Source organism: Monosiga brevicollis, genomic scaffold, assembly GCF_000002865.3.
Source record: "Monosiga brevicollis MX1 MONBRscaffold_15 genomic scaffold, whole genome shotgun sequence".
Taxonomy (NCBI): domain Eukaryota; class Choanoflagellata; order Craspedida; family Salpingoecidae; genus Monosiga; species Monosiga brevicollis.
The window spans coordinates 714821-729248 of record NW_001865052.1 but is presented as its reverse complement, the minus strand read 5'-3'; the positions used below and the strand labels follow the sequence as shown (position 1 = coordinate 729248).

General features: G+C 55.6%; 4 protein-coding genes across 4 annotated transcripts; 3 read left to right on the top strand and 1 right to left on the bottom strand.

The window, feature by feature from the left end:
• Positions 1-79: 79 nt before the first annotated feature.
• Positions 80-4601, top strand: MONBRDRAFT_9453 (uncharacterized protein; the record flags this gene model as incomplete). The annotated part of the gene is made up of 20 exons (XM_001747163.1): positions 80-236; positions 326-391; positions 494-576; positions 661-819; positions 925-1004; positions 1085-1260; positions 1367-1452; positions 1603-1843; positions 1896-2135; positions 2218-2357; positions 2458-2646; positions 2758-2863; positions 2944-3053; positions 3167-3290; positions 3414-3467; positions 3570-3679; positions 3781-3912; positions 3990-4070; positions 4225-4368; positions 4503-4601. 20 exons carry the CDS (start codon positions 80-82, stop codon positions 4599-4601), a joined length of 2577 nt encoding a protein of 858 aa, XP_001747215.1.
• Positions 4602-5431: 830 nt separating this feature from the next.
• MONBRDRAFT_26730 (uncharacterized protein) lies at positions 5432-8920 on the top strand (the record flags this gene model as incomplete). The annotated part of the gene is made up of 8 exons (XM_001747162.1): positions 5432-5703; positions 6219-6343; positions 6439-6926; positions 7005-7208; positions 7311-7356; positions 7511-8268; positions 8405-8697; positions 8827-8920. The coding sequence occupies 8 exons, from the start codon at positions 5432-5434 to the stop codon at positions 8918-8920; spliced, it is 2280 nt and encodes a 759-aa protein (XP_001747214.1).
• Positions 8921-10153: 1233 nt separating this feature from the next.
• Positions 10154-11912, bottom strand: MONBRDRAFT_26729 (uncharacterized protein; the record flags this gene model as incomplete). The annotated part of the gene is made up of 3 exons (XM_001747034.1): positions 10154-10780; positions 10888-11012; positions 11147-11912. 3 exons carry the CDS (start codon positions 11910-11912, stop codon positions 10154-10156), a joined length of 1518 nt encoding a protein of 505 aa, XP_001747086.1.
• A 774-nt stretch (positions 11913-12686) lies between these two features.
• MONBRDRAFT_33044 (uncharacterized protein) lies at positions 12687-13962 on the top strand. The gene is made up of 4 exons (XM_001747161.1): positions 12687-12968; positions 13109-13220; positions 13396-13667; positions 13774-13962. The coding sequence occupies exons 1-4, from the start codon at positions 12839-12841 to the stop codon at positions 13878-13880; spliced, it is 621 nt and encodes a 206-aa protein (XP_001747213.1). The 5' UTR covers positions 12687-12838; the 3' UTR covers positions 13881-13962.
• The last annotated feature ends 466 nt before the right edge of the window (positions 13963-14428 follow it).

Here is a 14428-nt window from a genome sequence, read left to right as displayed (position 1 = left end):
ATGGTGGTCACGGTGGTGGGACTTGTGTGCTTATCGTGGCGTGGCTGATCATTCGCGCTGTCTTGTTCTGTGATCGATGATGTCAGGGCGTGGCGGCGCACGACGAGGCCGTGGCAGCGGCGGGCGGTCGCGCGGGCGTGGCCGTGGCGCTTTCCGCGGCGCCCGCTCCGAAGCATCAGCGCTGAGCTCGTTGCGCAGTCAGCTAAGCACGACTGGTACCTGCTTCAATGATATCGGTACGTGTGCGAAGACGACCCGACGCTTGGTGTCGAACCTTCTTGTTTCGCCTGTTGTGCTGAGCAGGGTCATCGTCAATCCATGGTAGACCGTCGCTTGCAGGAGGAAGAGTGCCCGGCCTGTCCGGGATGGAATTTGTACTTTGCTCCCGAGCGTGCGTACGCCTTCTCCATCCATCCACCTTGGTCCTTAGATCTGCGTGTACTGGCAACTCAGTTCCGATAAAAATCGCTGGGTATTTTTTTTGACTTGACAGCCTACGATGATGGCTTTCCCTATCGCACACTCATTCAGGAGTGTCGTCTGTTCTTTGAGCAATTTTCGGATCATTTCTACCAGGTCAGCAATAGAGCCAACGCTTTCCTGTTGGGTGTGACTGAAGTCTTTTCCTTCACCCTTTTCTCATCTTTTCCTCGCCCGCAGAAGTCCGTCGAGGAGCACCACGTTGTCATTGTCTGCTTTGACCGCCTGCAGACCTTTCTCCAGCGAGAGCAGGCCTCACAGGACCTGGACCCACTCTCTGAGGAGATGCGGGAGGATGCGCCTCTGATCATGCGCTGCATAGGCTTGGCCTTTTGGCAGGTGAGCAAAGCACTCTGGACCCCCGGTAGCTCCAGCGCATGTGTTGTCAGCCTTGTACATCATGTCGCCACCCTCTTACATGCCACCGATGACTTCCGACGTTAGGCGTATGCAACCGCTCGCAATGCGCAGCGTGAGCAAATCGACTTGGTCCCCCATTGGAATTGGCCTTGTATCGACGTGCGGTGGGTCTCCCCGAGCATCCAGCGCCGCGTGACCGCATGTCCGCCTCCTCACATGGTCCTCGACCTCTGCCGCCTGTCAGAGTGAGCCGTTTCGGTCCCATCACGCCGCTGCGCAAGCTCAAATCCAATGTCATTGGCAAGTTTGTGGGCATCAAAGGCACAGTTGTGCGCGTCGGCTCTGTCAAGCCCCTACCTGTCCGCCTCTGCTTCATCTGCAACCATTGCGGTGAAGAAACTGTCCTGGCGCTCGCTGAGGGTAGGTCAAAAGTGCCCAGTCTGGGTCATGCTAACATACGCCTCGCGATTCAAACTTGGCGCGTACGCCCAAGCTTCATCACAATCCGACGTGGGTTTTGTCGTAGGTAAATATGCAACGCCGTCAAAGTGCGCCACCGACGGCTGCCAGAGTCGCTCGTTTGTGCCGAGCCGCGGCAGTCCTCGCACTCAGGTTGCACCTTGTCTGTAACTGCCTAGCTGCAAGAGCTGGTACCGGAGATGCAGTCTCTGGAGATCGCACCGTCACCGGGGATCGCACCAGCTCTGCCCCGGCTCATTATGCCTGCTTTGGCTGACCTTTGTGACACTTGCAACCAAATAGAGCATCGATTTTCAGACAATCCGGCTGCAAGAGCTGGTGGAGGATGAGCAGCGCGAGGCAGGGCGCGTGCCGCGCACTGTCGAGGTCGAGCTCTTCGCCGATCAGGTCGACCGCTGCAAGCCTGGAGATGTGGTAATGGTCAGCGGGGAGGTGCGCGTCGCCAACACGGATCAAGGCAAGCGACCCAAGGACAGCCGTACCATGTTCCTGCTGTACATCAAAGCCAATTGCATATGGACCGGTTCTGCCGACGCCCAAAACGGCGGTGATATCTATGGCGACTACCGCTCAAGCACTCTCTTTGGTGTTACCTTGCTCCTGGTGCGGCCCTCGCGTTGTTTTCGATGATGGCTGTCTGCCACCACTTACCGGGCCTGCGTGGCTCGAGCTGTTTGAGCTGACTCCTTGGGCCTGCCTGCATGTGAATAGCAACAACTATCAGTGCCTCACTTTGACATGTTCAAGACTTTTGTTCACTCGCTGTGCCCTGCCATCTATGGTGCGTCCCGGCATCGAATACCTCTTCCTGAACGGTCTCCACACGGCCACGTGTTTGCTCTGGGTTGGTGCGGCCTTGCTGCTGCCATAATGCCCACTTGAAACCCGCCTGGATAGGACACGAACTGGTCAAGGCAGGGCTGGTGCTGGCACTTTTTGGCGGGCGCACCAAGTTTCTCCACGATCAGAACCGCATCCCCGTGCGCGGCGACCCCCACGTTCTCATTGTGGGTGATCCCGGCCTGGGCAAGAGTCAGGTCTGTCTCACCGTGAGGCCCAGGCCCGTGACCTCTACCTGCGCGTTGTTCTTGCCAAAAGCTTCTCACGGATCACGGCCTATCCTGTGCATCCGAGCAGATGCTGCGCGCGGTGACCAACATTGCACCTCGGGGTGTCTACGTATGCGGCAATACTACCTCGACGGCAGGCTTGACCGTGACCCTACACAAAGAGGCAGGCTCCAACGGCGAGTTTGCTCTCGAGGCCGGGGCCCTGGTTTTGGCCGATCAAGGGTGTTGCTGCATTGACGAATTTGATAAAATGGGGGTACGACCCGATTCGCCGCCTGTTGCGTGCCATTTGACTAATCATACTGATCAGGGACGTGTGCTTTTCACCTCTGCCACTCCTTTGTGTGCCGTGTCAATCAAATGATAGAACCAACACCAAGCGCTATTAGAGGCCATGGAGCAGCAATGCATCAGCATTGCCAAGGCTGGTGTGGTCTGCAGCCTCCCGGCGCGGGCTGCCGTTATTGCTGCAGGTATGTCGCCTTGCACTCCACCAATGCAACCAGAAGTGCAGGTTATCTCATTGGGTCTTGTAATCCCTCGTGGGGCACAGCCAACCCGATCGGAGGTCACTACGACAAGGGCCGAACTGTATCGGAGAACCTCAAGATGAACCCTGCCTTATTGTCTCGCTTTGATTTGGTCTTTATTCTTCTGGACGAGGTGGGTGGCAATACCGTTCCCGCGTCGTTTCGGGGGTCTGTGGTCAGCCTGCTGACGTTGTCATCCGTCTTCTTCGTACCGTACATGCACTGTGGCACCGATTTAAACAATAGGCGAACGAGGAGTTGGATCGCCTACTATCAGTTCATGTCATGGCTATGCACTCCTCGCGGGCAAGCCGAGCCACGCACACCCCGCTACCTGGCTCGCTCCAACAATTTGCCTCGGTACCGGACGGTGTGTTATCTGCCTTTGTGGCTGCCTTGGCTCGACTTTGATGCAAAAGTTTTCCCCAAAGAATGCTGCTGCCATCCTCTTCCTTCTGACACGGCATTTGGATGGGCTGCAAATGGCATGCAGTGGACTCGGGCGTGGAGCAATCACTCAAAGACCGCCTACGCAAGCGACCCGGAGGTTGGAACTCGCACGACCACATGTCGCGACCTACCAACCCACCGCTGCAGCTGGCTCATGTGCTTTTGTCGCTCGATTTCAATGCGTGCTGCCAATGTCTAGAGCCGGATGTGGATGTGATTCCTTACAATGTTCTCCGCGAATACATTGCGTATGCTCGACGCCATTGCCAACCAAAACTGTCCCCAGATGCCGCCAAGCTCATTCAAGAGGTGGGTCACTCCTGCAGCTCAACGCCTTGGTGCCGTTGCGGCACGCGTGGAGTGTCAACCCAACCGGCTCACCGGCGCACATTGTGACACGGCGACAATAGTTTTACATTGATTTGCGCCAAAGACACCATAGCGCTGATAGCACACCGATCACCACGCGACAGCTTGAATCAATGATCCGACTGTGCGAAGCGCGTGCCCGCTTGGAAATGCGCGAGCTCGTAACACCGGCGGTTTGTATTCGCTGTCGAGGCTTGCATACCGGCTCGAGAAGACGCGTGCGCTTTCACCGCGGGGACTGATTGGTTAGGACGCGCGTGACATCATTGAAATTATGCGTTTTACCATGTTTGACACCTATTGCGACGAGCTCGGACGACCAGACATCCAGGTCAGCTTTGCAAAAGGTCCTCGAAAGGCAGGGATGCAGGGTGCGCAAAAGCGCAAAAGCGCGGAAGCGCGAAAGCACGAACGCATTAAAGCATTCAAGCTTTTAACTTCGCTCCTGCCAACTGACCCCATATGTAACTTGTGAATTCTCGTAGCGTTCACAAAACGGAAGTGGGATGAGCAAAAAGGCAGCCGCGAAGCGCTTTGTGAGCCACTTGAATGACTTGGCAACTACATCATACAACTCGCTGTTTGGCAAAGATCAGTTGCGCCAAGTTGTGGAAGACCTGGGTCTGAATGTAGGTTTTGCTTTGCGCTGCCGCAGTTTATGGGCAGCAAAGGATGTGTCTTTGCTCTGGTGCTCAATCAGTTGTGATGCCTGCATTCACTTTTCATGTGTCAACAATCTTTTTGTTGACGGGTGCTCCATCAGGTGGGCAATTTCGAGGCCTTTATCGCCTCATTGAACAACCAAGGCTACTTGCTCAAAAAAGGGCCCCGCTCTTATCAGCTGCAAACACTGGACTTTTGAACGTGGTCACACCTCGCACAGAGGGTGGCAGTAGATAGACCTTGGCCATAAAAGAATGATGGAAGAATGCTAATTGACCACGACTTTGATGGTCCGGCACGCGGTCGATGACAAAGCACCTTGACTCCATGTCGGGGCAAATCAATTCGACACTGAACGGCGCAGCCGTGCGTGCGAGCGTGCTCATCTCTTCACATCTCTGCCATCAAGAGTCACGGCCTGTTAGGACGGCGGGGTCGGAAATTGAGGGCCACCTTGTTGGTAGTTGCCCGTGACATCGGCGTTGCTAAAATCAAAGCCGGGGTTCTACGAGACGAAGGAGGGTGGCACCATGAGCGTCGATAGCACGTTAGCAGTGCTACAGCATGAGCATGGCCAGAAAAAAAGCAAAAAAAAAAAAAAAAAGCAGGCGGACCTCGCGTTGAAAGCGCTCAAGGGTCATCTTTTTCTGAGTGGCATCCAGCAAGTCGGCCGGGGCCGAAAACTATAACCATAGCGTAAAATAAAGATGGCAGCAGAACGACGGTCGTGGGGGCGCTGTCACCGGCCAAGCGCAGGTGGCCATCGCGCAACCTTACCGATCCATCTTTTAAAAGCGCAGGCCAGGTGGCGCCGGCATCGCGCTGTGACTTTTCCAGGACAATTCGAAGAAGGGTCCCATCGTCTTCGATAGTCCAAACCAGCTCGTCGGCCACCACAAGGCCGTGCAAGTCACCCTGTACACCGCCGTGCGAACAGCATGCTACGTCAGGCAACGGTGCAGGAAAGGCTCAGCGGAGAAAACGAACCGGTCGACGGCGTCAACGCAAGTAAACATCACTCGAACGCACATGGACCAGGGTGACCTCTCCGACCCGCACCGTCAGCCGAGTGGCGAGCGCGGTGACCTAGCCACAACGACCTTCATGAATCAAACGTGGAGAGACACACAACCCCAACGCGCTGGCCATGCGACCCCCTACCTTAACCTCTCGAGCACGACGCGGCGGATCCAACTTGCAGAGAAGGACGACCTCGTCTATGGTCTGATACCAGGACCCCCAGGGCGTGTCGACCACCACTACCCCGCTCGTTTCATCAAAATCAGCCATCCTCACCGCGAGTCCGTAATGTCAGCATCAAAATGAGGATAATGCAGATGTTTTACAGATTTTTGCAGATTGGAACGTACACACTAAGTTAATTATATCATCTTATTCGCCACTTATTGCGGTTGTTGATGTTATTTGGCTGTACTCGAATGGCAGAAGGCGGGATGGCTCCAGTGAATGGCGGCGGAGTGTACGGCGCGTGGATGAGGCGGCGGGGCATCATGGGTTTGATGATGGGAATGGTGTTGGTACTTGTCAGTTTGAGTCTGCAAGTGGGTGGCTCTTCAATCGCCGCCGCGCCTGTGGCATCAGGGTCGGAACGACGACGGCGGCTGCCCAACATCGGGACGCTGACTTCGCTGGCGCCCCTCTGCCTCGATGTCGACGCGTGAGTTTGGCCTGATGCGGACCCAGAATTCCAGCCGTGATGTCATGTAGAATCCAGATGGGCAAGCAACTGGCTTGAAGCCTTGCAGTTGTGGCCTGTTGGTGCGGCGTGCTCATCGCTTGTGCCAACTCTTGCCAGCGCGCATGCCAACGATAGGGTGCACCAGTCCCCTTGTGATTTGAATCAAACGGCCGACGCACAACAGGGGTTTCGCCTGAAAAACAAGCAAATCATGGCCTCCTCGCAAGACTTGTGTTTTACAAGTAAGTCTTCCATCTCCCAGCCTCCACGACTCAATGGTACTGGCTGGCCACGAAATGCTTGACATTTGCTTGCTGGCAACACGATTGCAACACAGTCGCCCCTTCAAAGCCGGATCCAGAATCAGGCACCCCCGAGATTATCCTCAAACCGTGCAAGACTGGCAATATGAGCCAAGAATTTTTCTACAATACCAGCAGCATGCAGCTGCAACATCTGCACGAGCGTTTGTGTCTGGACCTGGACTCGGACGACTCGCGCGTCGAGCTGTACCCTTGCCAGGACCAACCCAGCACCAACGAACAATGGTTGCTCAATATAACCAACCGTATCGTTTCTGCTGAAGACGACCAGACCACCTGTTTGGCAGCCTGTCGGGGAATTGCTGGCGGCAACGTGGGCACGCTAGCCAACATCAGCCTCGCCGGCAAGCACGCCGCGCGCCTCGAGACCGACAAGGGCTATACTGTTCTCCTTGAGAGCCTGGCTCAGGATGTTATACGGGTGCAGTTTGAACCCTTCGGTAGCTTCACAGCCGCTACAGACTTGGGCATTGTGCTCAACGATCGATTTGATACCCCGCCAGTACGTACAAATGGGGCGACCTGGAGGGCCTGCTTTTATTTAATGCACTGGATCCCTCACGTGACCTCTGGCAACTAGGCGGTATTGGAGGTGCGCGATCACGTGATCAAGGCAGGCGCTGTCACTGTCACCGTGTCACATGCACTGATGGGCCTCGAGGTGACAGATGCGGCGGGCAACATCGTGCTCAGCGAGATTTACCCGCTCACATGGAACACCTCAAGTCTGTGGCAAACGATTGCACTCGCACAGGACGAGCAGATCTTTGGAGGGGGCATGCAGGTGCGTCGGCCAACAAGTGCCGTGTTGTGCTCAAGTCTTGGTGTCACACGCTCAGCTCTGCCAACTGAGCCTGTGTCTGATGGTTGCATCGATGTGCGATAGAATGGCTACTGGTCACATCGTGGTCGCGATGTGTTGATCGAGGAAGGTGGGGGTTGGTCCAACGGCGGTCGAGCTAATCCTGCACCTTTTTATGGTAAGGCAGGGCACCCACTGTAACCTTTCGCCAACATCGCCGGGCTTGCTTGGCGCCACTCACCAATTTGGGTTCTCTTTACCTTCCTCTCTCCTACGTTCCGCAGTCTCCACAGCCGGCTATGGTGTTTTGCGCAACACATACGCCCATGGCATGTATGCTTTTCATCGGGTCGATGAAGTGACGCTACGTCACGACGAGGCCCGCTTTGATGCGGTGTACTTTTTTGGACCCCCCAAGCGGGCCTTGGATCTCTACACGCAAGCCACTGGGCGGCCATTCATGCCCCCGCTATGGGGTTTGACGCTGGGGGACTCTGACTGCTACAATTCCCACAACCGCACCACCAAGGACGTGGTCAAGGTGGCCCAGGCATACGATCGACACCAAATGCCCGGGGGCTGGATGATCATGAACGATGGCTACGGGTGTGGATATGAGGATCTGGAGGCGGTGATTGCAAGCCTGCACCGCTTGGGCAAGTATACGGCGCTGTGGACCTCAACGGGCTTGGCCAATGCCACCTGGGAGATTGGAACGGCTGGTAGCCGAGGCATCAAGACCGATGTGGGCTGGGTCGGTGCTGGCTATCGATTTGAGCTTGATGCCGTCAAACTGGCCACCTCGCTCATTGAAAACAACTCAAATGCGCGCCGCTACATTTGGACCGTCTGTGGTTGGGCGGGCACACACCACTACGCCGTCATGTGGAACGGGGACAATACTGGGAGCTGGGAATACATTCGCTTCCAGATTCCCACTGTTTTGGGATCGGCCTTTTCAGCCCAAGCGTATACAAGCGGAGATGTTGATGGCATTTTTGGAGGTGCCCCAGAAACGTATGTCCGCGATCTGCAGTGGAAGGTTGGTCTGATCGTGTTGGACATGCCCGTAGTCTGCGTGCTTTATAGTCGAATGTGATACGGTGATCTGCATGCATGATCGTGTGCCGTGCTTGAATCCTTGTCACGGTGTCTCGTTCCGATGCAATCTGCGTTAGGTGTTTTTGCCAGTCCTGATGACCATGTCTGGGTGGGCTACCTACAACAAGCAGCCATTTGTATTTGGTGAACCCTACACGTCCTACAACCGAGATGCACTTGACCTCAAGATGCGCCTACTGCCATATCAGTACAGTTACTCGTACCAGGCATATTTGACGGGTTTAGCCATGGCCCGGCCGTTGTGCCTCGAGTTTCCGGCCGAGACGCAGTTGTTGAAATCCAACAACGTGACAGACTACCTATTCATGAGCGGAGAGTGGTTCTTGGTTGCCCCGATGTATGAGAACAGGTGCGATGTGCAGAGTGACCCTGGAGCGCTGTCTCTCGTTGCACCGGTGTCTCGATCCAACCAGCCATCGCCGGGCCAGAATTCCTCACCATGCTGGCTTTGTGGTGGATGGGCTCCGGAATCGGATAGCACGCACCGCAATGACATATACCTGCCAGGCGCCACGACGGGCGACTCGTGGTTTGACTATTGGAGCCGTGTGCATTACAAGGTAGCTCAGTGATAAAGGCATGGGAAGGAATACATGATGGGACCATTGTCATGCGCTGTTTGCATGTCCAGGGCAGACACGTGGCAACGAGGTTGCCAGGTGGGAGGAGTATCTTCTGCCACCCCCAGCGACGTCGAGCTCATGCTTGCTCCATGTCATGTTTTTTTGCGTCAAAGGGGGGCACAACCCTCAACAGGCATCCAGCCCCACTGTCGCATACACCGGTTTTTGTGCGGGCTGGGGCCATCATTCCCATGTGGCCAGCCATGTTGACTGTAGACAGTGCCCCGCGAAATCCATGGACGCTTGATTTGTGGCCAGCACCAACGGGCAACGGGTACGTGGCTCGTTCCGTCGAACTATCTTGCTGGGCTTGTTCAAAGACCTGAACCGGCGCGGCGTGTCTTTTTCCGGGCAATTTACTGGGGCGCGATCTAGTTCCTCTTCATTCTTGCTATATGAAGGTCGGTTGCAACTCCTGCGCTGGCTTCCCAGCGTTTTCCCTCAATTGTGTTTTCTTCCTTCTTCTTTCATTGCCAAATCTATCTGGTATAAAGCCAAGACAGTGCGGCGTGGCGCTGGGTGTAGACTCACATGGCATGCTTTGGCAGATGACGGAGTCACCCGTGCCTTTGCATCAGGTAGTCTGATGACGACCACGCTGAGCCTGCGAAGCAACTCGGCGGAAGTGGTGTTTGTGTACGGTGCTGCACAGGGCTTTTACGATGGCGTTGTGTATGAGCGAACCATCGATATCCACGTTCACCTTGCTGGCAGCCCGACCCGCGTGGAGTTGGCTGGCACGACTCTGCCCCATCTGAACGCAACAGAGGTGTGTTGAGCAACAGGCTTGCTGATGCTACCAGAGATTCCAGCTGCTAACGGGAGCAGATGACACTCGTGTGGGCTCACGCTGGTGGTGTGCGGCTTTGGATGCAAACCAACAACAGTATGCTGCGCACGCGCAGGGATGGATGTATCAAGCCGAAGAGCAGGAGTTGTTGGTCAAGTGTGGCACGCAAAATGTGGGTCAGGGATTTGAGCTCGTCGTGCGGCGTGCGGTTTGAGATGCCTGTCAGCCTGCGTCAGTACAAGTGTGTGTGTGTGTGTGGATGTGGGTGGGTGGGTGGTGCGATCTCATACATAAGCCAGTGGGATCAGATGCAGACCATGCCACATGACCGTATTTGACTGAGAGTTAATCTAGATTGACATGGGGCGCCCAGAGGTCGTATGAAGAACGAGCTAGGAACAAGCTGCTGCCTTGGCATCTGGAAACACTAGAAAGCCATAGGAGAGGGCGGGGATGGTGATGCTGCTGCCCACGGGTTGCTGGTGTCCTGAGAGATTGGGAAGGGTGGTCTCATCTAGCATGTGTAAGGTAACGCCATTGAGGTCGACGGTCAGGGATTGCAGATTTGGGCTGGTCAAGAAGTAAGCTGAGAAAGTATTGCCGAGGTTGTCGGGCAAACCGTCGAGGCGTTGGATGCGCAGGAGCAAGTCGACGGTCTCGTTGAAGGAATTGACGTAGGCTATGGTAATGGAACCGTTGTGGGTTCCGGCGGTGCAAGCGCCGTAAGAGCGAAAATCAGCCTGCAGGTCGGCGCTTTGAGGCTCTTGCTGCGGGACGTCAATGTACTGAGAGCCCATGAGGCGGTGGTAGAGGAGGCCGGTGTAGTAGTCGGGGTTGGGGGTAAAATTATTGGTCTGATTGACAAGAGCGTAATTCCCACCGACCAAAGCTTGGCGGCAGTGAGCCTTGTGCCCCGTCGAGGCAAGCATGCCCAGCTGGTTGAGGTACCAAAACCCGGAGATGAAGGCGTTGCAGGTGCCGGATTGACCAGAGTGCCATGCAGCGGCAGTTTCTCCAACCTAATGCGACAAAGTTGATGAGGCGGAAAGCGGATCCAGCTCAACGGCCAGCAAAAGGCGGAATGAGACCCAGGCGAGTGGGAAAGGCAACGGAGAGGGGTGCTGACCCAGAGCTCCGCAGTACTGGCGGTGGCCAGCTGAGACCGTTGAATGGGGCCGGCCACACGGCCGATAAAGCCAAAGGTGGAGGCGGCAGTGAGCTGCTGCAGCAGGTCCGGGCTTACACCGTAGCCTATAAAGGAAAGAAATTGGATGCAAAGGCCAGGCAGGGGATGGGTGATGAGATGCGGCTTCCTCTTTCTGAGGTCGGGCCGGGGGTGGAGGACTAAATGGGAGATCTAGTCGAGGGGCAAGGGCAGGACAGACCAATGTAGAGGTGGTAGGTCACGGCATCCAGGGTGCCAGGGCCCGCAGCAGTGAGAAAGGCGCGCAGCCAGTCAGCTCGTGGGTTGAGATCAGGGCCGACGAGTTTGGGCCGTGTGGTGGCGTTGGGCCAGAGCTGATTGATCCAAGCACGCGTTTGGATGAAAGCGTCAGCCGCCAGCTGCGGGGACAGGACCCCCTGCTTTTCGTTGCCCAGCTCAAAGCCAGCAACGGTAAGATTGTTTTGGGCTGTGTACTGGAGAAGTTCAAAGGTATTGGTGCCGTTCCACGGCGCGTTGGGGTCTTGACAGGGGAGGGCGCCCGTGTTGTTGCGGCCCGCACAAATGTTGAGGCCAAAGACGAGACGAAGACCCGTGTCCTGGCAAAACTCGATCAGTTGGCGCCAACGAGGCATGGTGAGGCAAAACTCGGGCATGGCAGCGCAGTCGCTGGGTGGCGCTTGGGTATTGACCAGGTAACTGGCCAGATCGCCTTCCGACCCGCCGATGCGCAGGTAGGCCGGGGCCATGGCACGAGCCAGGGCACGCAGGCGGGGATTTTCGAAATCAATGTTGAGAACGGAAGCGTTGACCCAGCTGGCACCCTCACTTGCCGTGTGCCAGTCAAAGTTGAAGGAGACGTAGCTGTCCGAGCTGGTGGCGGAGACGGCGTTGATGTACGGCGCGATCGCAACGGTGACAGTGGCCTGAGCTGGGGCCATACACGCCAGTAGGACCAGACATATTGCCCCAAGCCGACCCACGCCCATCGCAAGGCCCCTTCGGCGACCCGCCACCGTGTAACCCGACACCGCCATGGTCCACAATGACCCCTTTCAAGCCACCGCACAAACCCCTTGCCCCCGTCAAAGCTGGATCTCTCCCGAACCCCCCCCCCCAACGCCCGTTACATGAGAGAGAGAGAGAGAGAGAGAGAGTCAGAGAGAGAGAGTCAGAGAGAGAAAAACATCAACAACGTCAAACAAACTTCATCTCACTGCGTTCGTACACTACATTTTTTATCTATAATCCCCTTTAACTTTAACTTTCAACCCTACACACACACACACACACACACACACACACATACACAAAAAAAAGATACACAAAAAAAAGAGAGAGAGGGGAGAGCGGTTCGAAGCGTTTTGCTCGAACCAGTGAGTGCCAACTCAACTTTTTTTTTTTTTCAAGAGTGCAAGCTCCGCCCGTGCACTCTTGATAGGGTCTGATACACTTGGCCTCGGGGGCACGTTTGGAGACGGAATAGATAGGTCGGCATGCCAAGGAGGCAGGGTGGTACTGGCCCTTTGACTTGCGTGTTTGTTTCTGTTTGCCGATACACCTGTGAGCTGATTTCGCCTTCAAAGGCGTTGGGCTTGACAACGCGTATGGGCAAGGGGCGGATCGCCGACAGGGACTGTGCTCGGCCCGCTGACTGCGCCTGCTGATTCGTCTGGCTTGTCCTCTTCTGTTTTCCCACGCTTGCCACGGACCATCGCTGATTGGATGTGTTGGACGGTTCGCGACTGCCCTTTTATCTGTAGGACACCAGAGACTCGCTCACCACCAGTGCACTCGCCTCTCCAGCGTGCCTCGAGACGCGACCAGCCGACTGAAACAGGAGGACACCCGACCGAGAATCAGACAAGCAGACCGACAGACGCACACACAGACAGATAGACAGACACCGTGCAAGATGGCAACACGTGGCTTGGGATCCTTGATGAAGGGCGCAGGGCGCTCGCCGGCAGTGACAGAGCAGCAGTTGCTGACCAAGGCGGAGATTACCCCATCCGACGTCATCAACCTCAAGGCCCCGACCACCCGTACGTACCTTTTTTTTTAAAACGCTATGCACTATTTAGGCGGGGAAGGGGGGAGGGGCATGAGCGTGTTTGTGCCAGGCATTTGCCGTGCTTGAAGCGCGCAGCAGCACAGCTCATGCATCGGGATGGTGGACCTGCAGAGTACTTGTGCAAGACGACCGACAACAAGTTTGGCATTGAGTTTACCGCCTTTAAGCTCCGTGACCTCGATCGCGGCCTCATTTTGTTTGAAATTGCCAAGCCAGATGATGCGTGCGTTGCCAACCTGGCCCCTCCTCGACGGCGCTCCGTTTTATTTTCGTTTTCATCTTTCTCTCTCTCTCTCTCTCTCTCTCTTTTTTTTTTTCCCCCCCGGGACAACCGCGAGCGGCCCTGCCGGCCTTTTTGGGCTCACTGTATGCTTCTTTGGCGGCCCCATGTGCTTTAGGCCCTACGAACCCCCATCAGAGGATGACGATGACAGTGGCCGCTTTGTCGACTACCGTTTCACGCCCGACTTTTTGCGTTTGCGAACCGTGGGTGCGACCGTGACCTTTCGCGTGGGCGACGAACCCGTGCCCAACTTTCGCATGATCGAGCGTCATTTTTTCCGCAACAAGCTACTCAAGAGCTTTGACTTTGACTTTGGCTTTTGCATCCCCGCCTCAAACAACACTTGCGAGCACATTTATCAGTTTCCTACTCTGACAGAGGCCGAGAGTAAGTGGCCATTTGCTACGCTGGCTCGAGCGCACCCATCCTTGCACTGCTGTCTCTCACTCGATCCTGCTCGTGCGTGGGTGTGGGCGTGGGCGTGGGCGTACAGTCGAGGACATGATTGCGTCGCCCGGTGAAACCAAATCGGACAGCTTTTACTTTGTTGATGGCAAACTCGTCATGCACAACCGCGCCGTCTACTCTTACGACGCTTAACCACCCGTTCTGACCGATTGTTCCTCTTGTCTGCCGCCTGATGATGCTGCTCCTACCCTGTCCAATTCACATGTCAATGCTCAGCGCAACACCTACTCCCGTTTCATCGTCCACACCCATTCCTAACCACTGCCGCGGCTGTCCCTCTGCTGGGCCTCTCCATCCCAAGCACCTCTGCCCCTTTGCTGTTTTGCTCCACCTCCACCTCCTCTGTCTCTGCCCTCTTTCTCTCTGACCACCTCCCCTCTCCAACCCATGAACATCAGTCAAGCCGGACAGCGAAAAGGTTTTCGCATTTCAACACACGTCCGCGAAAACAGTGAAGCCACCGCCATGATAAGTCGTTGACAACAGTCATTGTCCACGATAACTAAATTTAGAATACTCACGGACGCCAACCTTGGTCTTGCTTACACACACACGTATACGTATGCAGCGTTGGCAGCATGGCCAAACTTGGCCTATGGTAGTTTGTGAAGATATTTATAGAGTTATAGTATATCTGATAATATTTATAGAGTAAGTTTTTGCTTCTAAAACGAGGGTTA

Bases quoted from the DNA above. Each gene is read 5' to 3' on its own strand.
- MONBRDRAFT_33044 (XM_001747161.1), top strand. From the start codon at position 12,839: ATGGCAACACGTGGCTTGGGATCCTTGATGAAGGGCGCAGGGCGCTCG. The intron at 13,221-13,395 runs GTGCGTTGCCAA...CATGTGCTTTAG, and splicing joins ATTGCCAAGCCAGATGATGC to GCCCTACGAACCCCCATCAG. The intron at 13,668-13,773 runs GTAAGTGGCCAT...GTGGGCGTACAG, and splicing joins TACTCTGACAGAGGCCGAGA to TCGAGGACATGATTGCGTCG.